The sequence below is a fragment of the Balaenoptera ricei genome, chromosome 11, assembly GCF_028023285.1.
Source record: "Balaenoptera ricei isolate mBalRic1 chromosome 11, mBalRic1.hap2, whole genome shotgun sequence".
Lineage (NCBI taxonomy): Eukaryota > Metazoa > Chordata > Mammalia > Artiodactyla > Balaenopteridae > Balaenoptera > Balaenoptera ricei.
The window spans coordinates 75,705,424-75,730,059 of record NC_082649.1 but is presented as its reverse complement, the minus strand read 5'-3'; the positions used below and the strand labels follow the sequence as shown (position 1 = coordinate 75,730,059).

Genomic DNA, 24,636 nt, shown 5'->3' with positions numbered 1-24,636 from the left:
AGACGGAAAAGGTTCAGACCCCTGTGCGCTCCGTGGACAGAACTCCCATCCAGGCCTGGCAGGGGTGATTTTTAGGACCAAGTCACTTCAGTGTTGGGGCTTGTGGCTCTCTGATGGAAGTGACCACATGCCTCATGTTTTATCCTGCAACTCGGCGCTAGGAGGTGTGCTGCTGGCAGCATTACTGAGGTGGAAACACAGTCCCTGCCCTGAGGACATCCTGGTCTGGTGGGGAAGCCAGACAGGAGAGCAGACAAATGCAGCACGATGTAGCGAGGACTCTGATGGGGGAGGATCCTGGGAGCTGAGAAACCACACGGGAGGGGAATTCATAGAAGAGGGAGCAGCCCAAGGGTGGGAGGTCATGGCAAATGCAGGGGACAGCAAGGAGCCTGGTGCTGTCTGAGTGGGGATGGATGTGGGGTGGGACAGAGGGGGCCCACTCCTCCAGCCACGCTGGGAGTCAGGCCTCAGTCTGAGGGCAGCTGGGGGCCGTGGGGCTGTGTCAAGGACAGCGGCCAGTGATGTGATCAGGCTGGGCCAGGAGAACGCACCCTGCCCCTGGACTAGGGGAGCCCAAGCTGTGGGGAGGCCACACAGGAGACGCGCAAGAGGGGAAGACTAATTATCACAAGCTGGAGGAGTATGCCCTGAAAGTCCTTTGGGGGGGTGGGTCCCTGAGCTGTGGGACCTCCGGCACTGAAGTTTGTGAATAACAGGGAGTGCTTTTCCAACGTGGAGGCCACCATTTTTCCAGGGCCAGCACCTTTTGAACAATGCAATTTCATTTTCACCTGGGTTACCTTGCTACTTCAAAGCCAACCTACCGACTTTCTCCCCAACACCCTCCTTTGGTGTCACGTTTGTATTCACTCCCCTTCTCTTAATCACTTTCACCTTCAACTCATCCCAGACAAGATGGGCCCTCCTCTCCATCCGTAACAGCAAAAGCAAAAACCCAACAAACTCGAGCACGGTCTGTTTTTGAGCTTTAGTCTCATCAACCCAGATCATTAAAACCAAGATCTGCCGCCCACGGGGAAGCGGGGTGAGCAGAATGAAGAGCACCCTGGGCTGCAAAAATGCAACAAGGAACAGCTAACGGGGAGCATGACGGGATTTCGCCTCTCCCTGCTGCTCCCTGAGAGCCCACATCACCTATGGGATTTTCAGAATGAAGAAAGGCCTTTACTGTTCTGACTCTGATTTCTGACTGAATGACCCCCTGCTGGCCCAGCCTGGGTCCCACTTTTCCTATCAGGCGTCCACAAAGCTGCTTTCAGTCCCTGGCTGGTGCGGAAGGAAGCACAGGAGGCCTCCCTCCTCTGGATGCCCTCGTTCCCGTGCTGTGCATTCTCGGCTGCACCTGGCTGACGTGAGATAGCTGCACGCGGACGCCACCACCGCTGCCTCCCCGCCTGCGCCAGGCGCACAGACCTGGCTCCTCCTCCCCAGTCTCTTCTCCTGGGTCGTCCGCAGTCGTGAGCCTTTGTGGTGCAGCCTGACTTCCTGCCTGTGCTTTCACACACATACAGTGGGGATGTGCAGCCTGCCCAGGGCTCACAATGGTGGCTTTCACCTTGGTGTCCACAGGGGAGCTGTCTCAACAGGGAAAGCTTTACTCTAATTTCCTTTCTCATGACAGTCAACAGCATAAGACCGCTAGATACCCTTTAACAGACACTGTAATTCTGTCTGCCTGTGGGCTCCATTTCCCACCGCCTCCTCTTGCTTTTAACTTTCCAAGAACTTTCAGTAAGATATGATTTTTAAAGAACAGTTGCAAACCAAAGGGGAGCTTCTGGGGTATAAATGAGTATTTCTTTGGAGGGTTTATTATGGGTTGATTGTGCCCCCTCCCCAAATCCATATGTTGAAGCCCTAACCCCCAAAACCTCAAAACGTGACTTTATTTGGAAATAGGGTCGTTGTAGATGTAATTAGTTAAGAAGAGGTTACACTGGAGCAGGGTGGACCCCTAATCTAGTATGACTGGCATCTTACAAAAAGGGGAAATTTAAACACAGAGACACATAGGCACAGGGAGAATGCCATGTGACGATGAAGGCAGAGATGAGGGTGATGCATCTATAAGCCAAGGAACACCAAAGATTGCCAGCAAGCTCCCAGAAGCTTGGGGAGGGGCATGGAGCAGACTCTCCTTCAGAGCTCCCAGGAGGAACCAACCTGCTGATGCCTTGATCTCGGACTTCCAGTCTCCAGAACTGTGAGACAGTCAATTTCGGTTGTTTAAGCCACCCAGTTTGTGGTACTTTGTTACAGCAGCCCTAGTAAACTAATAGAGCCATCTGACAAAGCTTATCAAAATTGAAAAATGTACAAAGCCTCTGACCTAGCGATTCCACATTTAAGAACTGACCCTTCAGATATGCTCTCAACACTCCACAAACACACATGTATAACGATGTTCACTGACGTGTTGTTTAATGGCAAAATTGAAAATGACCTAAGTGACCATCAACAGGGCACTAGTTAAATATACTGTGGCAGAGCCATATAATGGAGTACTATGCAGCTCCCAAAAAAGAACATAAAATTTTGTTTTGGGCAAGGATCATTCACAAATGATAAATCTAAGGGAAATGTTTGATGAGGAGGAGGATATCTGCACAGTCTCAAAGTGCCTCCCCACAGACTGCTTATCAGTTGCAAGGGGAGAAATAATTGGTCTATGATGAAGAAAACAAGACGTCGTGACCAGACAATCAAAATTCCCATCACCAGGACTTCCCTGGCAGTCCAGTGGTTAAGAGTCTGTGCTTCCACTGCAGGGGGCACGGGTTCAACCTCTGGTTGGGGAACTAAGATCCCACATGCCACACAGCGTGGCCAAAAAAAAAAAAATCCCCATCACCCAGTGGCAGAAAGACACTATCCCTCTGAGGATGTGATATCTTATCACCCATGAGATATTCTGGCAGGGATATATAACCTGAATTTAATCATGAGGAAACAGCAAACAATCTCAAACTGAGGAACATTTTGTAAAATAACTGGCCTGCCCTCTTCAAATATCTCAATGTCACGAAAGATAAAAACAGACTGAGGGAAACATTTCATATTAAAGGAGACGAAAGAGACATGACATGCAGTATGTGATCCTGATTCAGGGGGCAGGAGGAGGAGGAGTCTATGTAGGACGTTATTTTTTTTTTTTTCCACACACACACACTGTATTTTATTTTTACAAGAGATAAATAGACTGACACCAAGCATTGTACATGGATGACCACAACAAAAGCAACAATGATTGCAATTACCAAACATGAAACACACTCATACTATGTCATAATATTGACATTCAGTGTAGGACGTTATTGAAGCAACAAATAAATTTGGAATATGGACTGTAGATTAGTTAAAAGCTATTGCATCAATGTTAAACTTCCTAAATGTGACAACGTACTGTGATTATGTGAGAGAATATCCTGGTTTGCAGTAAATACACCTTGAAATATTGGGGGTAAAGGCACATAATGTAAGCAACCTACTCCAAATGGTCCAAAAATACATATTTCTAGGTCTGTCTAGATGAGGGTGATAAAGCCAGTGTGGCAACTGTTAAAAAGTTGGGAATAAATAAGATGTGGTACACACATACCATGGAATGACACTCAGCAATAAAAAGGAACAAACTGTTGGTATATGCAACAATACGGATAAACCTCAAAAACATTATGCTTGAGTGAAAGAAGCCAGATGCAAAAGACTACATGCAATACGATACCATTTTATGAAAATTCTAGAAAACTATATTCTAAGCAAAACTTCAGAAACAAACAGATCAGTGGTTGCATGGGGCTGGGGTAGGAATGGAGATTAACTGCAAATGGGCAAGAGGGAACTTTGGGGAGTGACCGAAGTGTTCTACGACTGGGCTACAGTGGGGTGCACAAGGTGAATTTTACAGCGTGTGAATTATATTTCAATAAAGCAGTTAAAACAGATGAAATTTGGTAAAGCAATATAGGAGTACTCTGTACTATTTCTACAATTCTTCTATAAATTTGTGATTATTTCAAAATGAAATATTTTTAAAAATAGAATGAGTAGATCTGTATGGGCTGATATGAAGTGATTTCCAAGGTATATCTTTCTTATATATGTGAACTAAGGTGCAAAACAGTATATATATAGCATGTTTGAAAAACTTACAGATAAACTTATTTACCCATATTGATATATGCTTAGAATAGGAGCGGGCAAACAATGGCCCCCGCCTGTTTTGTGACTAAAGGTTCACTGGAGCTCTGCCTGCCATTTGTCTGCATGTCCCCACATCTGCTTTTGCAACACACAGCACAGTTGAGTAGATGTGACAGAGAACTTATCGCCAGCAAAGTTGCAAATATTTACTATCTGGCCCTTTACAGAAAACATTTGCCAACTCCTGCCTTAGAAAATTTAAGAAATATACACAAGAGTGTAAGTGTTGCCTCGAAGAAATGGGAATTGGGATCTGGAATGTTAAAGAGACCAAGTTCGCATTACAAATCTTTTTGTACTCTTTGAAGTTTTTTGTACCATGTGATTATATGGCTTTGAGAAAAATAATTTGCAAAAATGATTTAAAATTGCCTTACAGGGTTCCCTGGTGGCGCAGAGGTTAAGAATCCTCCTGCCAATGCAGGGAACACGGGTTCGAGCCCTGGTCCGGGAAGATCCCACATGCTGTGGAGCAACTAAGCCCATGAGCCACAACTACTGAGCCTGTGCTCTAGAGCCCGCGAGCCACAGCTACTGAGCCTGCATGCTGCAACTACTGAAGCCCGTGAGCCTAGAGCCCATTCTCCGCAACAAGAGAAGCCACCGCCATGAGAAACCCGCACACCGCAACGAAGAGTAGCCCCGGCTCGCCGCAACTAGAGAAAGCCCGTGCACAGCAACAAAGACCCAACGCAGCCAAAAATAAATAAAAAAATAAAATAAACACATTTATAAAATAAAGCTTGTAAGCAAGTTTAAAAAAAAATTGCCTTACATTTTAAGAGGTCAATGTCATTGCTCTCAGCTCACAGAACGATGCTCCCTGTGAACACTGGCACCTGGACCAGGTGTGTGCCACCTCTTCCTGGGATCAGAAACCAGCCAGCCTCCCATTATAAATGACCTCTAGCTTTTCCTCAGAGCCCGGTGTGACTGGCACAGGAGGCCACAGGGACACGCTACATACCTGGTCTTGTTTGCCCCAGATGATCTGCGTCGGGACCTTGATCTTGTCCATGTTCTGATGGAGGGAGTATCTCGACTTCTCACTGACGATCTCCAAAAACACTTTTGAGAGAAGGAAAACAAAGTGAGTGCATGCTGGGCTGTGCCGTGGACACCACTGAGTATAGACGGTCTTTGAGTCTAAGCCACCGCCTTTTTCTTGAGGGGCCCCAGAAAACTATCAGTCTCAGAAATGTAAGAAAAAAGAGCCAGCCACCCATAAAGCTTGACTTGTCACACAAGCTCAGAGCTTAACGCAGGGCTACTTACGTTTTCGGTAGAAATTGTTATGAGGGATGCGGACATCGACAAGGCCTTGCAGGATCTGAGGATAAATAACCCAAAGTCAGAAGGCAAGGGAAGATTCATATCCTCAGGCCTCACATGGGTCTGGGACAACGAAGGAAAAGAAGTCCAGCAGTTTAGGGTTCCAGTAGTTTAGGGCATTGTCAAGGTTTGTAGGGCCTGGTCCTCCAAATTCCCATGATGTACTATGCAATGTAATGGGGAGTTAGGTTCATAAGAGGCTTTTTTCATCTCATTAGAAAGGAACTTTGGTAATACTGTGAAGCCAAAGGTCCCCTGCGGCATGTAAAATACACCCGAGATGGCCTGATAGCTGCTTTACCTTTGAGAAAATCTCCGCTTAGCCTGAGACACAATCAGCATGGAAATAATATCAAGTAATTTTTCAGTAATACCCAATGAACAACAGGTCTATTTAAAAAAAATTAAACCATTGGGGATGAAGGGCCTCTCAAACAATGAAGAAATAAACTATTGGGGAAATTGTGGGAAGGCTTCCAGCGTCCTGTGCTCATTGTGTGACACTGCCCTGGCCCTCCCTGCCGCGGGCTGTGAGGCAGCAGCACACGTGGACAGGACAGGCCTCCAGGACCTGCGAGATGGGCCCAGAGAGGTGCTGTGGCCAGAAGGAACACGGCCCGCCTCTCCCCCCGCCTCAGGGTTCTTGAGGTAGTGTCCAGGGCTCATATTAGCAGCCATCACTCCTCTCATCTCCCTGGGAATGGTCTGAACCCCTTAAAGGCACTCTCAGGAGTCCTGTGCACTGATTGACGTGGGAACATCCTGCCATAACTGCTCTGGACTAAACGCACCCTCTGGAGCATGACAGAATCTGACTCCTCTGGAAGTGGAAGCCCAGAGGTGAGACCAATGGCAAGCTGTCCAACACACAGTGCTGAGCATCAGACATTTTCTTTGTTCTATTCTCTATCCTGCACTCACGCATCTATCCATCTTCCATCCATCCTCCACCTCTGCCCCACCTACCCATCTACCCACCCATCCTCCATCACCTATCCATCCTGCACCTCTGAATCATATATGCACACGTCTACCCATGTATCCATCTATCCTGCATCCACCAACCCTCCATCCCTGCTGTCTCCAGACATTTTCCCATCCATCCAACCAAGCATTCAGCCATCCAGCTATTTTCAGCATCCCTAAGTCATCGATGCGCGCACATGCATCAGTTCATGCATCCATCTATCCTGTATCTACCTACACATCCATTCTCCATCCCTGCATTATCCAGGCTTCCTCCCATCCACTGATCCATTGAATCTATACCTAGGAGCTACCTCATGCGTGAACAGCCAAAGACAGAGTCCTTGCTCTTACAGAGGTAAGAACGGAAGACACAAACAAGCCAACAGAAGATCATAACACAATGTGACACAATGGGCTGAGTGCTCGGGTGCTCCAGAAGAGACTTTGGGACCTGCATTTATTTTCTCCCAGTGTTTTCACATCCTTGACAACTCAAAACATGGAAATTTCTAAAACCCTGTTTGGCCACTCTATTCTGGAAAGAGATCAGTGGACAGGGGATCAGTGCAACATCATGACTGAAAAGAGGATTTCGTGGATAGAACATACCGCAGAATCTGATTCTGGGTGCTTCCTCAGAGATGGGCCACACCCATGAATGAGTCATGTTCACAACTTCTAAATAGAGCCCATTCTCTCAACTCCTAGGAGGACCCACCCACCCTGAGGCAGGGTCCAGTTCCTGCAACAGAGTGAGATAATTTGCTGTTGTGAGGTCTCAGCCTCAGACTCTCCTCTCTTGGTTTTCCACACACTTTCCCTACACAACCTCATTTGGACCCAAGACCTTTAATATCATCACTGGCTGATGGCTTTAATTGTACAACTCCAGGCCAGACTTTCCTCAGCTCCACCTGTATAGCCAACTGTCTACTTGACACCTGCACTTGATGGTCTCACAGGGAACTTGAACTTCAAACATCCAAAATGGAGCTCTTAGCTTATCGCTCAAGCCCACCATCCGTCTCCTTCTCTTACTCAGAAAACACTACCTTTATCCACTGAAGTACCAGAAAGTCACCTGTGACTCCTCACCTTCCCTCATCCTTCATTCCAATTTGCCAGTAAGTCCTGTCTTCTTCCTCCCAAAGCTTCTCCGGTCTTGTCTCCACTGCTGCCACCCCAGTCTACACCACCCTCATCTCCAAGCCACAACAGCACCTTAATGGGTTTCTCTGCTTCTGCCTGTGCTCACCTACAATCCTTCAGTGTTTCTCCTATTGTACTTAGAAAAACTCCAGTCTCCTTCCCATAACCTATAAGGTCCTACATGATCTAGCCCAGTGGTTCTCAAAGTGGTTCTTGGGAGTCCAAGACGTCAAACTATTTTCATAATAACACTAAATGTCACGTGTCATTTTCACTTTCATTCTCTCTAAAGCATACTGATGTTCAGAGCCTACATAATGAGGGATAATGTCATCATTCTGAAGGCTAATGAAATAAGTGCTGTGTATCCTTGTGTTTTAAGTTTTTCTGAGTTTTAATTTCTAATACGGTAAATATCAATAGTTATAACCTCTATAAACAAAAGCTTGTTGGGGTTCTCAATAATTCTTAAGAGTGTAAAGGGGGTCCTGAGATTTTTTAAAAAATGAGAATCTCTGATTCAGCCTCAGAATCCCTTTCCAGCCTTTTCTCAACCCATTCTTTCCCTCACCCTCTAGGCTCCAGTCACCCTGGCCTCCTTCCAGCATCTTGAATTGGCTGTGTTTTATCCATTGCTGCCCATGCTGCTGTCTCACAGAGGCTTATCAAAGCTTCTCCGGCCTCCCCTGTTTTCAGTCTCTGCACCATCTTCATTTCCTCTATAAAACTTATTACAATGTGTAATTATTTGTCTTCTTGTTAATTGTCTGCCTCCCCCACTGGCCTGCATCTGCCCAGGGACCTTCTCTGACTTATTTACTCCCCACGGTGCTCAAGCACAGTACCGGATACATCATGGGCATGATACAGATACTTGTTGAATGAATGAACAGATGAGTATAATAAGGCAGGAATGCAAGGAGAAAGCAGGTACTGGCCACCTGAGCCCTGGACAGAGGGCAGGCACACTGCTGCTGAGACCACGTTACCTGCTGGGGCACCTTGAAGCGGACATAGGAGCAGAGCTGGAGCATTTCACTCATCTCTTCTGGAGTGGATGGGATCAAGGGAATCTTCTCTACGGCGGCCGACTCCTGCAGTTCTTTGAGCCGTTGTACAAACTGATTATCAGTTGAGTACTGCAGACCTGTGAGATTCAAACCAAAACAGCTTGGCAATATATCTACCTTCTTACCAAACCCCATTTTATATAGAGAACTTCCAGTATCAGCCCAGAACTAATATATTTCTGGTGTTTTTCACCAGTAGATTTCTTTTTCATTGGTACCGACATCCTTGCTCAAAGTCAGAACCACACTCTGAGAAACACAGAAAATAATTCTTCGGAATATTTTAGGGGCTCGTTACCCAAACTGTGGTCCATGGACCAGCAGTACTGGGAGCCCATAAGAAATGCAGCATCTCAGCAGCCCTTCCCCTAAGTCTCTTAAATCAGAATCTCACTGAAGTTGCCAGGAGATTCATATGTAGGATAGAGTTTAAGGAGCACCAGTCTAGAAGACAGCTTGCCTGAGCCCCTTTCACATCTGTATGGTTGAGAGGAGACCTGGTGAGATACGTGACTGGACTGGAGTGACTGACTACTCCTTCCGTCCGCCTGGACCCACTTGATAATCTCTTATTTGCGGTCAATCCATAAACACAGCGAGAATGAGTCCCCGTGTGAGCTGCCCCCCATGTTGGGGCAGTAGCTGCCCTCCACACAGTCCCTCCTCCTCCAGGGGAGCATCAGGCGATCCTGAGCCTGAACAGCTTTGAGACGGACCATTATCTTCTATCACCTGAAGCACGACACCAAGAGTTCACACGAGCTGACGTATACAGGAGGGTAAAACTAATTTCATTCCCAACACTGAGCAGATTTCTAGGTGTTTAACTTAGCTGAAGAGCTAGAGCTTTGCAAGAGAGGCAGTGGTATCCGTACTGTGCCACAGAAATCCACACTTTATAAACCTCCTATATTCAGCAACTCCTCTAAATCTAACATGGGTATCGTGTGGCTCTCATGATGCCATGGGCAGATTACACGATCTATTTCCTTCTGCTTTAAAAATAATCCTAAACTAAATGTCATGTGGTATATCCTGAATTGGATCCTGGAACAGAAAAGGACATTTGTGGAAAAACTAATGAAATCCAAATAAAGCCTGGAGTTTAGTTAACAGTAATGAACCAGTGTTGGTTTCCTAGTTGTGACAAATTTACTGAGGTACATGAACTGTTAAAGGGGAGAACTGGGTGAAGGGCATGTGGGCCTCTCTGTACTATCTTTGCAACATTTCTGTAAATGTAAAATTATTTCAAAGTAAAAAAAGCGTATCTTTTCATTTTCGTATATAAACAAATGTAATTCTAAACTTCTAATGGAAACTCTGGTGTAAAACTCTTCTCTGAGCAAATGAACATAAACTCAAACAAGACCTTCCATAAGTGATTTAAGATCTGACCTTCCGTAAGTGATTTAAAATCTAAATAACCTTCCAGAGGGGCTATTCCTCCAATTCTCAAACTTTATAAGACTAAATGATTTCAGACACAGTGCTTGGGAAAAGGAGAAGAGAAAACCCTTTGGGAGCTTGCCTTCGATTGCAATGAGCTTAACAGACCTGAAAACTTAACTTTCAGAGTAAGTAAAAGATTTCAAAGGTAAATTTAGTTATGTTTCAGTGGAAGGTGTACAAGTTCAATTCATGGCTGGATTCTAGCGGGTAAAGGAGGTAATGAATATGAGTCATATATAAAAGAGGTAGTGAATAGGAAAGGACTTCCCCCAAAAACCACAGCTTGGGCTCTGGAGCGAGACAGCCTAGGGTCAGTCCCTATCCTGACTCCAGCACTGACATAATTACTTCTATGTTCCCACCTATAAAATGGGCATACTAAATCGATCTGGGTAAGAATTACATATGTAAAAAGTCACTGAGATATACACTAAAAATCTGGACAATTTACTATGTGTAAACCATACTCCAGTAAAGTACTGGGGGTGGGGAGGGGAGCAAGCAAAGGAAGAAGAAAGAAAAATTAAGGTTTTTCTCACTAACACACTCTAAATCCAAGTTTGAAGGCTTATATATAAAAAAAATTTTAAATCTAACTTTAATGCTCGCTTCAGGGGCATATATACTAAAATTGGAACAATACAGAGAAGATTAGCATAGCCCCTGTGCAAGGATGACACGCAAATTCATGAAGTACCATATTTTAAAAATAAAAAAAATAAAAATCCAACTTCAGATCATAATTTCAGGGGACATGTTACAGCTCAAGTTGACATGAATACCTTTAAGAACAGAGAAACTAAAGTTTGTTGATTAAAAAAAAAAAAATCTTGTGGGACTTCCCTGGTGGTGCAGTGGTTAAGAATCCGCCTGTCAATGCAGGAGACACAGGTTCGAGCCCTGGTCTGGGAAGATCCCACATGCCTTGGAGCAACTAAGCCTGTGCCACAACTACTGAGCCTGTGCTCTAGAGCCTGCGAGCCACAACTACTGAGCCCATGTGCTGCAATTACTGAAGCCCCCGTGCCTAGAGCCTGTGCTCCACAACAAGAGAAGACACAGCAATGAGAAGCCCATGCACCACAAGGAAGAGTAGCCCCCGCTCGCCACAACTAGAGAAAGCCCGCGTGCAGCATCGAAGACCCAACACAGCCAAAAATAAATTAATTAATTAATTTTAAAAAAAATCTTATAATGAATAAAGATCTCTGAGTTTTCAGCAAAAAAAGGAGGAGGCATAATAATAGTACCTTCACCTCATAAGGTTAAGGCAAGAATTAAATCCATATAAATCCATATAAATTCTTAGCTCATAAGAATTCAATAAATGTTGTGTGTTAATATTATCATTATATTTCAAAGTATTTATATGTCATAAGGTACTATACACTTTTAAATTAACCTCAAATTCTTTGTGGAATAAGGCTGGCTCTATATTTTAAAACTCAAGTGCTCGCTTCGACAGCACATATACTAAAATTGGAACCATACAGAGAAGATTAGCATGGCCCTTGCACAAGGACATGCAAATTCGTGAAGCGTTCCATATTTTTCAAATGTAAAATAAATAGCTAGTGGGAAGCAGTCGCATAGCACAGGGAGATCAGCTCGGTGCTTTGTGACCACCTAGAGGGGTGGGATAGGGAGGGTGGGAGGGAGGGAGATGCAAGAGGGAAGAGATATGGGCACATATGTATATGTATAACTGATTCACTTTGTTATCAAGCAGAAACTGACACACCATTGTAAAGCAATTATACTCTAATACAGATGTTAAAATAAAAAAAACACTCAATATGGTTATGATTATGGTTATACAACTATTGTTTGTATCACTGAAGCAATCTGATTAGTATCTCTAAAATATCGTCGAAAAGATGATTCTAAAAAAACAGTCATAGCAGACACTGCCATTTATGTCTTCAGAGATTCAGACCCCGCTGTGCTCAAGTCACTCATAGGGTTATTTCAGCCTCATAACTCACCAGCAGGGCACACAAGAGACAGGCTGCAGACGTCTGATGGGTAATAAGCAGCATACACCCCAGCCACGTGGCCGCCCATGGAGGTGCCTATCAGGTGGAAGGGTCTTTTGTTCAGCTTGAGGCATTCTACAAACTAGGAAGGGAAATGAGAAAGAGGCTTGGTTACACAGCTGTGGACAATGACAGTGGTGATTACAGAGTAGAAAACCTCTGTTCTTCCTATGCGGACAAGTGAAAAGGACTGTTGATGAAAGGGAATCTGGAATCTACTGCATCTATTATCCAGATGAGCCCTGTTACATGCATGTACTTCTCTTTACCTGGCACAGGTTACTGAAGGGTCATTTGTAAGTATAAAATCAACAAGGATTCCCCTAATTCATCAGTCAGCAAACTTTTAAAATAAAGGTTCCAAGAGTCAATATTTTCTTCGGAAAATTTTTGTGGGTCACATGACCTCTGTTGCAACTATTCAACTCTCCTGTTGTAGCACAAAAGCAGCTAAAGACAACACGTTAATGAGTGAGTGTGGCTGAGTCCCAATAAAACTTACCTTACAAAAAACTCGGTGGCAGGCCAAACAGAGCCCACGGGCCACAGTTTGCTGACTGCTGCCCTAATTTACAGGCCTTCCCATCCATCCAACCATCCATTCAGATAATGATCCACCCATCCGTCTATTCAACCATCCAACCACTCATCCAACCATCCATCCAACTTTCCATCTATCCAACCATTCAACCAACTCTCCACCCATCTGCCCATTCACCTAAAAAATATTTATTGGATGTCTACTATGTACAAGGAACTATGGTCAGCTGCTGAGGATACAGCAAAGAGTCAAAGAAACAAGGTTCCTGACCTCAACAGAATACATAGTTCAATGGGAGGAGAGGGGCAGGCATTAAATAAATATCCTCAACTGGGGAAAATATATCAATTTGAAGCTTATGAATCACTAAATTTTGAAATAGTTCATGAGCCCCATGACCTTGAAAGCCCAGTCAGAGGCGGCTGAAGACAGATACTAAATTAGAACAAAATGCAAAAAGCACCCTCCCCATCCTCTACAATTAGGCAGACATGCTGTTATTGTCATCATGTAGCTGGTAAGCAGAAAAATAGACTCTAAAAAAATAAATGGTCTTGAGGAATTCTAAACTCCCTTTCTGAAGGGCTGAGAAAATGCCCAGATTGTATTTCTTTAGAAACAACTGCAATAGGCTTAGAGGAGAACAGTCTGCAATAAGCCCTGGTCCTCCACAGCTGACCAAGGATACCACTGGGCTGCTGCCATTTTGTTTGCAATTACTTGCAGGCAGAATGCATTGGAGAATGGTTGGAACTCCCTTGCCTGCTCTTCAGACTTGGGCATGCAATGGTGGGCAAGACCCACCTGGGCAATTTTTGGTGGAGCCTCCTGCTTACCTGGTGTATCCTCTTGGCTTGCCCATCTATGGACAGATCATCCAGGGAGGAGCGGGTGGTGCCCTCATGTCCTGGCATGTCCACGCAGACCAAGTGCAGGTTCTTTGGAAGGAACTGAGGATACACAGGCGCAGAGTGTCAGTGTGTGCAGTGTAGAACATGTCTGCCCATTTTTCTGGGGAGGCTACCCCTACTTACCAAGTGACCTGGACAGCCACTCCCGGGGAGGTTATGAACCTGGACCACCCAGTATCTTACCCTAGTAACATCTGATGTGAATAAACATTGCCAGTAGCCTTATAGGGAGCAGAAACCCCCAAAATCTAATACAGAAATGGAAGGGGACTCAGGGGATGACTGGAAAAGGGGGACAAAGGTCAGGGTAGCAGGCCTGCGTCCTTTGCTCTTTCTTGACACCAGCTGGCAGGTATTACATCCTTCTCCTTTCCCTCACCCCTTCCACACTTAACTCCAGTCACGCAGCCACTGACTTGGGACTATAAGGGATAGTTCTGTTCTCCCAGAGTCCTGTCCAGCTGCAGCGCCCACAGGAGCAATGCTTTTCCTAAGAACCATGTCTGATTGCCCTAATTCTGGTTTCAACTTTTTTTTCCTGCATTAGGTCTAATTCCTAGGGTATTTTTATCCTAAACACCTTCTTCCATTTAAATATGTGTCACATTTAACCAGGAACCTGAGAAACATCAATTATCAATTAACAAATATCCAGTTATATGAAAGATGGAGACAGCAAGTGAGAAGTTGATTAAGGCATGAGGATGACTGTCATAGTGAAATTTGGAAATAAGAACATAAGGAAGTAGAGGATGTATGAGCTTTTTCCTCCTGGTGTGAAGCATACTTGGGATCATTCAGGTATGGTCCTGCTTGAGGTGGGAGCCTGCTTGAGTGCTTCCCTCCCAAGACCTCTCCCAGCCCCCATCTTCACCAGTAAAGCAAGTTGCCACACCCAAGTAAACCAGGACAGAAAGGGAGTGATTTGGAAAACTATCCCAGAAAGCTGCCAGATCAAGACTGTTTCTCTAAAGGGCTACGGAAAAGAAAAAGCAGAAATAGAAGGAAGACGGAAGGAAATGGGGAGGGGAGAAGGAGAAACAGAAAAGGGAGGAGGAGGGGAAGGAAGGGGAGAATCTTGGAGTATAAAAAAACAAATGATTTTTTAAAAGCTGGATCTTGATAGTCATGACAGGCCTGAGATGAAGCTAAGTGTCTGAAATCTTCCCTAAGAAATACTCATACGGTGAAACGATTTTTAAGGGACAGATTTTACAAATAACATTCAATTCAATAGATTTTGTCTGATAAAAGGATCTGAATAATATACTGCATTAATTTTAGGATGATTTGAGCCACAGTTCTGGGTTCCCCTTGCTTTCTACCCCTGATGACATCGTGTCCAAGTGGAAACCTCTTCTTGACTGAGTGACACCCTCTGAAGAGAGAAGGTTCTAGGACTGCACCTTGACCACGCTGAGCCACATGTCCTTATGGGCAGAGAATCCGTGGAGCATGAGGATGGAAGGCTTGTTCCCAGGCCTGCCGCGGAAGGAGTAACAGAACTGATAGTCTTCGTGGCGCACATAGCGCACCTGCATGCCCAGTGCCCTCCGCCAGTACCTGGGGACAGAAAATACAGGCAAGTCAAAGTCACTGAGCTCCAGAGAAGCAGCTTCGGGAGGGGGACTCTGTATAGTCTCACTTTGAAGTAAGACCAACACTTTTCCCAGCCCTCATCCTCCACGCATGTCTCTGGAGCCCCCAGAGCTTCACCCTCAAGGAGCACTAAGCCAAACCATTCCAGAAAGCACCTTACATGATTATTCTGTAATTAACATGTATATATGTTACTAAGCAGTCTATTAGAAAGGGAAAAGGGGGTGTTTTCTTAAGAAGCATGACACATAATAACCCTTTGTTAACATGAATTTCTAGCAGTTTAGAATCGCAGTGCAAAGAAGGAGCAGGCAATGGGACCTCACTGGGTGTCTGACTTGAGTCCTTTCTCTGCCTTGCTTGTTTGAGCTTCAGCAGAATTGGAAACGGCTGGTGGTAAGGCTGGGAAGGACTCCAGAGACGCCAAGACAAAGGTGGTTTCCCCTCGAAGACAGCTGGCTTGCAGTTCCTGGTGGGCCATGTTCATTGACACCTGAAATCTGGGACGAGCAGCTGTGGACTTGCGGGCATTGAGTGACTCTGGGTACAGGGCAGTCGCGCTGGAGTCCTAGAGGACCTCACTGCAGAGGTACTTTAACTGGAAGGAAATGCATCAAAAGACTTAAAGGTAAAGTGTGTTCCCTCTTGTCACCTACAACTTGCTACTCATGGAGATGAAGAATCGGACTCATCAAGGCTGCAGTTGCTGGCGGTGGTGTCATTCCACATCCACAAATCTCTGGATGGGAAGAAAGGACAACAGAAGGCTGTCTGATGGATGCCTGGATTCCTTATTGTCTCAGGGCTCAACATACATCACAGCTGTCCAGTGTGGGTGATTCCAGTGACTGCTGTGAAAAACACTACTTTGCCTATTTGTAATTCTATTTGAGCAAGCTGGAAGTTTAATTAGCCTTTCAACCCACCAGATTTCTGCATTTGAGTCTTAACCTTATTTATTTATCTATTCTTGTGAATTTGTTTTTATTGGGATACAGGAGATGGGTTGGGAAGTACCTCCGCAGGTTACGCCTCACCAGGGAAAGGTCCATTCTAATCTTCCTGGGGTAACTTTTGGAACTTTTTCACTCCTTGGAACTGCTGCTCTTGCTGCCAGCAGCCTCCTCCGGTCCACAGCTTACAGCTCCTCCTTGGAAAAAGATTTCTTTTTCTTGGGTTTGGAGAAAGAGACCGAAGAATCTTCCATGCCATTCTCCTGAGAAGCCTCCTGGGGCTTTCACTGTCTTCTTTCTGGATCTTGCACTTGTCTCCTCGCACTCCCCCTGAGCACTGATGTTGTTTTCTGAAGATGCAAGGGGAACTGCAGCCAACTGTTCTTTTCCTTCTTTAAGCGTTTCTTCTCCTGTTTCTCCAGCTTCCTAGTAATCTCAGCAGCGGCTTCCTCTGCCTGAACCATTGCCTCCTTCATGACATCCAGATTCTTTCATGGAACCTCTCCAGTCTCATAGAAGGACAGCTGCTCCTTGACTTGTTCTTGAAGCTTCTCCACAAATACACTTGAGGGCACCTCAGAGAAGCAATCAATTTATGAGGATATACTGCATTTGTTTGCCAGGTATTGGGAGATGCAGCCTTTGTTCTTAGCAGCTGCCTGGCCAATGAACGTGGAGTGGAAAATCAGACCATATTTTGGGGTGTTATCCCTTGTCTTCAGGGCTCTGGAAACTTGGTCCCTCTGCTGGGCCCAGGGAATCACTCAGACACAAGGACTGGCCATCAGAGTCTTAACCATATTTAAGTGTTACTGTGGTTTCAAAGAAGCTCTTCATTCTCAAGTATTGGATTTTGATTGATTTGACTGCTTAAAAAAAAAAAACTGTTTGGATTTTAATTGTGATGCAGAATTTATGATAACAAACATTTGGTTTTGTACAGATGTTATTTCCACTATGGTGGATAAGCTTGATAAAGGTCATATGTCCTCCCCTGCCTTCCACTCCAGATATATTTTTCCTAGAGACTCTGAGAGTGAGAACGTGTTTCTTAAGAATTATCTCATCAGTCCTCTGGTTTTATTCCTTACAACATATGGCAGCTGGTTGAAAGCTCAGCTTCTGTTGGTTACATAAGACTTGGCAGTGCTGGAGTTTGGCCTGAAACTGATTTCAGTATGAAATTACCATCTAAACAAATTGAACTCTCTGCATGAAGAATCTCTCCAAGATGAAAGATAATTAATTCTATCAGAGATTCACTCTGTGGTATACTTTGCACCAAAGAGGTAGCCAAGTCTTACAATAGCAAATAGACTAAATGGACCAACTTTAACCCTTTGTGTAAAATAAAGGGAGAGGGAGATGAGGATATATATTCATATTTACTCATACCTGCATACAAAATGCATGGGAGCATATACAAGGTACTACTAAAATGAGTATCTGGAGCGGAGGTGGGAAATACTGTGAGAAGTAGGTGGAGAGGGAACAGCGGTGGGAGGGAGACTTACCATGCTTTTTTTAGTACTTTTTCAATGAATATACTGCCTATTCAAAACATTAAAGACACAATAAAACTGGCTAGCTTAACAGCTCTTCTTATGACAAAACATGCATATTTCATGATATGAAATATGATATGGTAACATGAATTTGTTCACTCATTCATATCCCAGCTCATTCATTTACTGGCTATATGATCATGAAACTCAATTTCCTCATCTATAATATGGGAAAACGTTGCATTCTACTAAGGATATGGTTAAGGTTAAAAGAGATAATCCATTACAAAGTCTGGTTCAATGCCCAACACACGGGAAATATTCAATAAATGGTAGTTTTATTATTATATAAAAAAGAATCTGTCCTTCAAATATATCATTTGCCAAAATTCCAGGGAAAATTGTGGAAAACTTTGTGACAAATATGATAGCCATATAAGTGGAATCATACAATATTTGTTCTTTGGTGTCTGGCTTATTTCACTTAGCATAATGTTTTCAAGGTTCATCCATGTTGTACCCTACATCAGAATTTTATTCCTTTTTAAGGTTGAATAATATCCCATTGCATGTATATACCACATTTTGTTTATCATTCATCTGTTGATGGATATTTGGATTGTTTCCATTTTTTTGGCAATTGTGCATAATGCTATGTACATTGGTATATAAGTATCTGTTTGAGTCCTTGCTTTCAATTCTTTGGGGTATAGAAGTAGAATTGTTGGATCACATAGTAATTCTGTGTTTAACTTTTTAAGGAACCACTAAACTTTTCCACAGTAGTTATACCACTTTACATTTCTACCAGCAAAGCACAAGGGTTCCAGTTTCTCTACATCCTCACCAACACTTGCTATTTTCCATTTTTTTAATAATAGCCATCCTAATGTGTGTGTAGTATATCATTGTGGTTTTCATTTGCATTTCCCTAAGGACAAGGATGTTGAATATACATTTCTTTTTATTGAGATAAAATTTACATACCATAAAATTCACCCTTTTAAATGGTACAACTGAGGTGTTTTTAGTATATTCACAAAGTTGTACAACCATCACCACTAATCCTGGAACATTTTTATCAAAAAGAAACCTGACTGCAAAATAGATACAGATGTAGAAAACAAACGTATGGACACCAAGGGGGGGAAAGGGGGGGTCGGGTAGGAAGAATTGGGAGATTGGGATTGACCTGTATACACTAATATGTATAAAATAGATAACTAATGAGAACCTGCTGTACAGCATAGGGTACTCTACTTCACTTCGCTGTATACAGTAGAAACTAACACAACATTGTAAAACAACTATATCCGCCCCCCCCAAAAAAAGCAAATCCTTCTCGCCATTAAGGTGATAGTTGTAAACTAAGTTGATAGTTGTAAACTAAGTTCCCACTTCTCCATTCTCTGGCCATTGAATAAAGCTTGCACTGCTTCAATCTCAAAAAAAAAAAAAAAAAAGAAAAAAGAAACCCAACTGAACTATATACTTACAAATAGTTAAAAAGGTAAATTTTATATTGTGTATATTTTACCACAATTAAAAAAGAAAAAGAAAGAAATCCATACCCATGAGCACTCACTCACCATTCTCCTCTGCAGCTCCTGGCAACCACTAGTTTACTTCAAGTCTCTATGGATTTGCCTATTCTAGACATTTCCTATGAATGGGTTCATTCAATATGTGGCCTTTTGTGTCTGGCGTATTTCACTTAGCGTGTTTTCAAGTTCATCCATTATAGAATGTATCAGTATTTCATTCCTTTTTAAGGCTAAATAATATTCCATCATATGGATATGCCATATCTGTTTATCCATTCAACTGTTGATGGACATTTGGGTTGTTTCTACTTCTCAGCTATTAGGAATAGTGCCACTATGAACATACATATACAAGTTTTCCTATGGACATATGTTTTCTATTCTCTTGGGGGTTCTCAGTTCATGTAGGAGTAGAATTCCTGGGTCATATAGTAGCTTTTTAAAAAAAAAACCTTTTGAGGAACTGCCAGACTGTATTCCAAAGTGGCTACATCATTTCACATTCTCCACTAGCAGTATATGAGGGATCCAATTTCTCTACATCCTTCATTGTTATTTTTTAGAGAAACTTTCAATATAAGTATAAATAATACAGAAAAGTACACATATTATAAGTGTACAGCCTGATGAATCTGCACAAAGTGAATGAACCCATTATCTGCCACCCAGATCAAGGTCTAGACTACAACCAGCATCCCAGATATCCACCTCACGCCTCGCCCCATTAATACCTCCTAAAGGTAACCACTACCTCATTTTCAAACAGGAGAGTTCTGCATGTTTTAGAATTTTATCATACAATAAGTTCTTATTTGTATCTGACTCCTTCCACTCAATATTATGTTTGTAAGGATCATTCATGTTGTAAAATGTAGCATTACTTCTTTCCATTTTCATAGCTATATAGTACTCCATTGTGTGAATAATGGTATGACTATACCTCAATTTATTTATCTATTACAGTATTAATGGACATTGGGTGTTTCCAGTTTGGAGGTATTATAAATGGACCTGCTATGGAACATTTTTGTATATATCTTTTGATCAATACATACACACACTTCTATTGGGTGAAATTAGTGGGTCATTTTGTCAAACAGTTTTCCAAAGTGGATGAACCAGTTTACACTTCAGTCAACAATACAGCAGATTCTAGTTGTTGCAAATCTATAGTGGGTTAATAGTATCCCGGTAGAATTCATGTCCACCTGGAAACCGTGAATATGACCTTATTTGGAAATAGGGTCTTTGCAGATGTAGTCAAGTTAAGTTGAGGTCATAGTGGATTAGGGTTGGCCTCAAATCCAATGCGACTGGTGTCCTTATAAGAGGGAAATTAGGACACAGAAACACACAGAAGGAAGAACACCATGTGAAGACAGAGGCAGAGACTGGAGTAACACAACTACAAGTCAAGGAATGCCAAGGGTTGCTGGCAACCAGTAGAAGCTAGGGAGGGGGAAATGGAACAGATCCTCCCTCAGAGCTTCCAGAAGGAACCAACCTTGCCAGCGCTTTGATGTAGTATTTCTAGCCTCTAGGACCGTGAGAGAATAAATTTCTGTTGTTGTAAGTCACCCAGTTTGTGGCAATTTGTTACAGCAGCCCTAGGAAACTAATACAACATCCTTGCCAATACTTGGAATTGTCAGTCAGCCCTTTTCATTTTAGCCATTCTGATGGGTGTGAAATGGTATCTCACTGTGGTTTTAATTTGAATATCCCTTAGGGCCAACAAAATTGAGTATCATTTCACATGTTTATTGGCCATTATCTCCCCATCTTTAGGTCAAGTGTATATAATACAACATAACCGTGGGAGTAATATTTCATCATACTCACAGGTTCTGGGGATTACGGAGGTAGTTCTTGGTGGGGCTGTTTTAGTAATTCTACCTGCCAAAGGGGTCAAGTTTGACTTTTTTTCAGATGGGTATCTAGTTGACCCCGTCCCCTTTACCTGCTGCAGAGCAGTGCTACCTGTCACAATTCAAGAGACCATATCTATCTACATCTGCTACCGGACTCTCCTGTCCCGTTGGCTTATTTGTCCTTTGTGCCAATTTCACATTGTCTTGACTGCTGTTGCTTAATAACTAGTCTTGATAGCTGGTAGTGTAAATCATCTAGTATTGTTCTCGTTCAAGACTGTCTTGCTTAATTTGGCTCTTTGTTTTTCCTTATAAATTTAAGAATCAGTTTATTAAATTCTATAAGAAAGAAACCTGCTGGGATTTTAAAACGTGTGTACACTGAATCTACAGGTCACTCTAGGGAAATCTGACATCTCTCTATTGGAAAGCCTTGCAACTCACAAATATTGTCTATCCCCTCCATTAATTTAGGTTGCTCAAAATTTCTCTCACTAATACTTTGTAGTTTTCTGAGTAAAGGCTTTGCACATTGTTCTTTAGATTTATTCTTAGGTATTTTATATTTGTTGATACAAGATATTTTCTATTTGTTTGTTGCTATTATATAAGAATACAACTGATTTTTGTTTACTTATCTTGTATTTAGCAATCTTGCCAAATTCACATTTTTTTAAATTAATTAATTAATTTTTAAATTTTTGGCTGCTTTGGGTCTTCGTTGCTGCGCACGGGCTTTCTCTAGTTGTGGTGAGCGGGGGCTACTCTTCGTTGTGGTGCACGGGCTTCTCATTGCAGTGGCTTCTCTTGTTGCAGAGCATGGGCTCTAGGCACACGGGCTTCAGTAGTTGTGGCGTGCGGCTTCAGTAGTTGTGGGTCGCGGGATCTAGAGTGCAGGCTCAGTAGTTGTGGTGCACGGGCTTAGTTGCTCTGCAGCATGTGGGATCTTCCCGGACCAGGGCTCAAACCCGTGTCCCCTGCATTGGCAGGCAGACTCTTAACCACTGCGCCACCAGGGAAGCCCCTCACATTTTTAATTCTAACAAATTATCGATAGATTCTTCTGGACTTTCTACGTACACAATCATGCCATCAAAAACAACATCAGTTTTATTTCCTCTTTTCCAATTAATCCTCTTCTCTCTCTTATATGTATGATTTCTTATCTTGATCGCACAACTGAGCTTCTTTGGGAAAACAAAAATCTTTAAAAATCTCAGTCTTTTTCATTCGGTGAACAGTTTTGACAGTTTACACAACGAAAGCCAGAGCAGCCCCTGATGTCACCCACAGTGGCCACGGCATCTCCAGCGTGGCTCTCTGTGGACTCTCACAGCCACGTGTTTGCCATCTCCTGCAGGAGCTATCAGAGTCCCCATCTCTGTGGAACTGTGCTAGCCACGCTCCAGGGACACTTAGACCCAGAGAGAGTTCTCTGAAGGCTGGCTGTGACCCACCGGGGACACTGTGCCCTGAGGAGCTCAGAAGACCCAGAGGGAAGTCCAGGCGAGAGCGCCCCGAGATGCCTTCCTCATACCCATATGCTCACTCGGCAGCGTGGCTTGGGGTATCAGGGATGCCCAGCTACCTCTACTGCCTGCTGTTCCTGTTCACATCGCAATCCTGAAAATTAACTTGGCTAAGCCAGGTCTGCAGGGTGAACCTATGGGTGGTCGTTACGGGCAGCGGAGTAAAATGAAGGCCTTTGGAGGAGTAGCTGTGGTTAAGGGACATAAGTGACTCACAGCAAAGCTGCTCACCCTATGACAACCACTGTGAAAGTGTCCCTTGCAGTGAAGTGATTTGAAGGAAACAGGCTGTGCGTTTCAGTGGGGTGGGGGAAGCCGCTCACAGGAATTCCGGCGACTCTGCAATGGCATTACGGGTTCTATTACTATAATCACAGCCCCTCTGCCACAGCGCTACCCGGCATAATCCGAAAGGATTTCTAGGATTTTCACCCTCCCCAGCCAACTGGGTTTCTTCTTGGCCTGTGTGGCTGAGTTCACAAAATAAAGAGCATTGTGTTCATTCTCCGGCTACAGCTCTGAGTGAAGTGACAGGCATGGGCAGACTTTAAGGTCACCTGCATCTGCGCCGTCAAATAATAAAGGACTGAATGTTCTCTGTGGGGCCTCGCTGGGTTTTGGTGGTATTACTTGTTAATAAAAGTGAATTATTTGCTATGAGGCATTATTCATAATAGCAAAAAGTGGAAACAACACAAACGTCCATTTGGATAAATAAAATGTGGTATAACCATACAATGGACCATTATTCAGCCATCACAATGAACAAAGTACAGATACACGCTGCAGCATGAGTAAGCCTTGAAAAGCGCAAGAAGCCAGACCCAAAAAAACCACAAATCGTACGATCTCATTTATATGAAATGTCCACAACAGGCAAATCCGAAGAGACAGAAGGTAGATTACTAGTTACCAGGGGATGAAGAGAGGGAGTAGAAAACTGGGAGTACCTGCTAACAAGTAGGGGGGTTCTTTTGCGGGAGATGGAAATGTTCTCAATGAGATAGTGGTAATTCCCAGTACGGTGAATATATTAAAGCCAATTAAATGCACACTTTAAAATGGTGAAGTTTAAATTATATGAATTTTAACTCAAAAAAGTGAATTATTTGCTATGAAGTTAATTTTCTCTTGAGAGATCAAGCATCAAAATTATTCTAACATTCTGACTCTGAAAGCCTTCTCCGTGATGGCCCGAGGAACTTGGGTGTTGGGGGACTCTGCAGCAGAGGCTGGTTTCCACATGTGGTGGCGGGTAGAATAATCACACCTCTGCATGCAGCCATATACATGATTATGGGTCACATCGCTGAACTGCATTCTCTGTTTCACTTCAAGAAAAATGAAATTTGCATGTGGAGGTCCACGGTGCCTCTGCAGGGTGGAGAGGGGCACACCACTCTGGCCTCTCCATGTCAGGGGCCACATGGGAGCCCTGGCCCCGAAGCACTCCTACTGCCAGTGCTTCAAGGGCAATGGCATTTAAGCAGCCGGAGTCTTAGCTTCATCAATGCGGAGGCGGGTCCTGGGTGACCCTATGAAGGGGTCATCACCTCCCCACAAGAGTGAGTGAAACATGAAAGCTCCCTTCTGTTCAATTAGCTTCTTTTCAAGGATCAGAGCCCGACTGGCAGGCGGAAAATTCCACACTCTAATGAAACAAAAGGGAGCCAGAAGGGAGGGCAGATAAAGGGCACAAGCACAACCTCCCTGCATTCTTCTCTCGGGGCACAGAAGGCAGTCCTAAGTTCCAGAAGTCGTGATAAAATCTCAGTGTGCTTCCCTACGGCACAGAGAGGAACCAGGTCTATTTCAGTATTTCCTTCATCATGGGACAAATCCATGGGAGTGTAAGAGGTGATTTTATTGGTAAATGGACTGTGGCATGAAAAGTCCCTGAAGCACATCATGAGAAAGCTTCTCTCTTTTCAACTGTTAACCTTCTGAC

The 24,636-nt window shown here is 43.6% G+C and overlaps 1 protein-coding gene, 2 non-coding genes and 1 pseudogene across 9 annotated transcripts in view; 3 read left to right on the top strand and 1 right to left on the bottom strand.

Annotated features, from left to right (window-relative positions):
- The window catches only part of ABHD6 (abhydrolase domain containing 6, acylglycerol lipase), a 52,614-nt gene that overhangs the window by 1,150 nt on the left and 26,828 nt on the right, over window positions 1-24,636 (bottom strand). For 6 of the 7 annotated variants that reach the window (XM_059940032.1, XM_059940029.1, XM_059940034.1 and 3 more), the window contains 6 exons: window positions 15,094-15,250; window positions 13,613-13,726; window positions 12,185-12,317; window positions 8,667-8,824; window positions 5,503-5,557; window positions 5,195-5,295 (listed from right to left, as the gene is read on the bottom strand). In XM_059940032.1, coding sequence (XP_059796015.1) covers window positions 5,195-5,295; window positions 5,503-5,557; window positions 8,667-8,824; window positions 12,185-12,317; window positions 13,613-13,726; window positions 15,094-15,250 — 718 coding nt within the window. Of the gene's footprint in view, window positions 1-5; window positions 5,093-5,194; window positions 5,296-5,502; window positions 5,558-8,666; window positions 8,825-12,184; window positions 12,318-13,612; window positions 13,727-15,093; window positions 15,251-24,636 lie in introns of those variants that run through there. The other variant, XM_059940033.1, reaches the window with a different exon arrangement.
- LOC132375536 (U6 spliceosomal RNA) lies at window positions 10,801-10,905 on the top strand. Its single transcript, XR_009506080.1, has one exon. It is a non-coding gene; the product is annotated as a U6 spliceosomal RNA (small nuclear RNA).
- LOC132375538 (U6 spliceosomal RNA) lies at window positions 11,649-11,752 on the top strand. The gene has a single exon (XR_009506082.1). It is a non-coding gene; the product is annotated as a U6 spliceosomal RNA (small nuclear RNA).
- LOC132374241 (histone H2A.Z-like) lies at window positions 15,377-16,061 on the top strand (annotated as a pseudogene).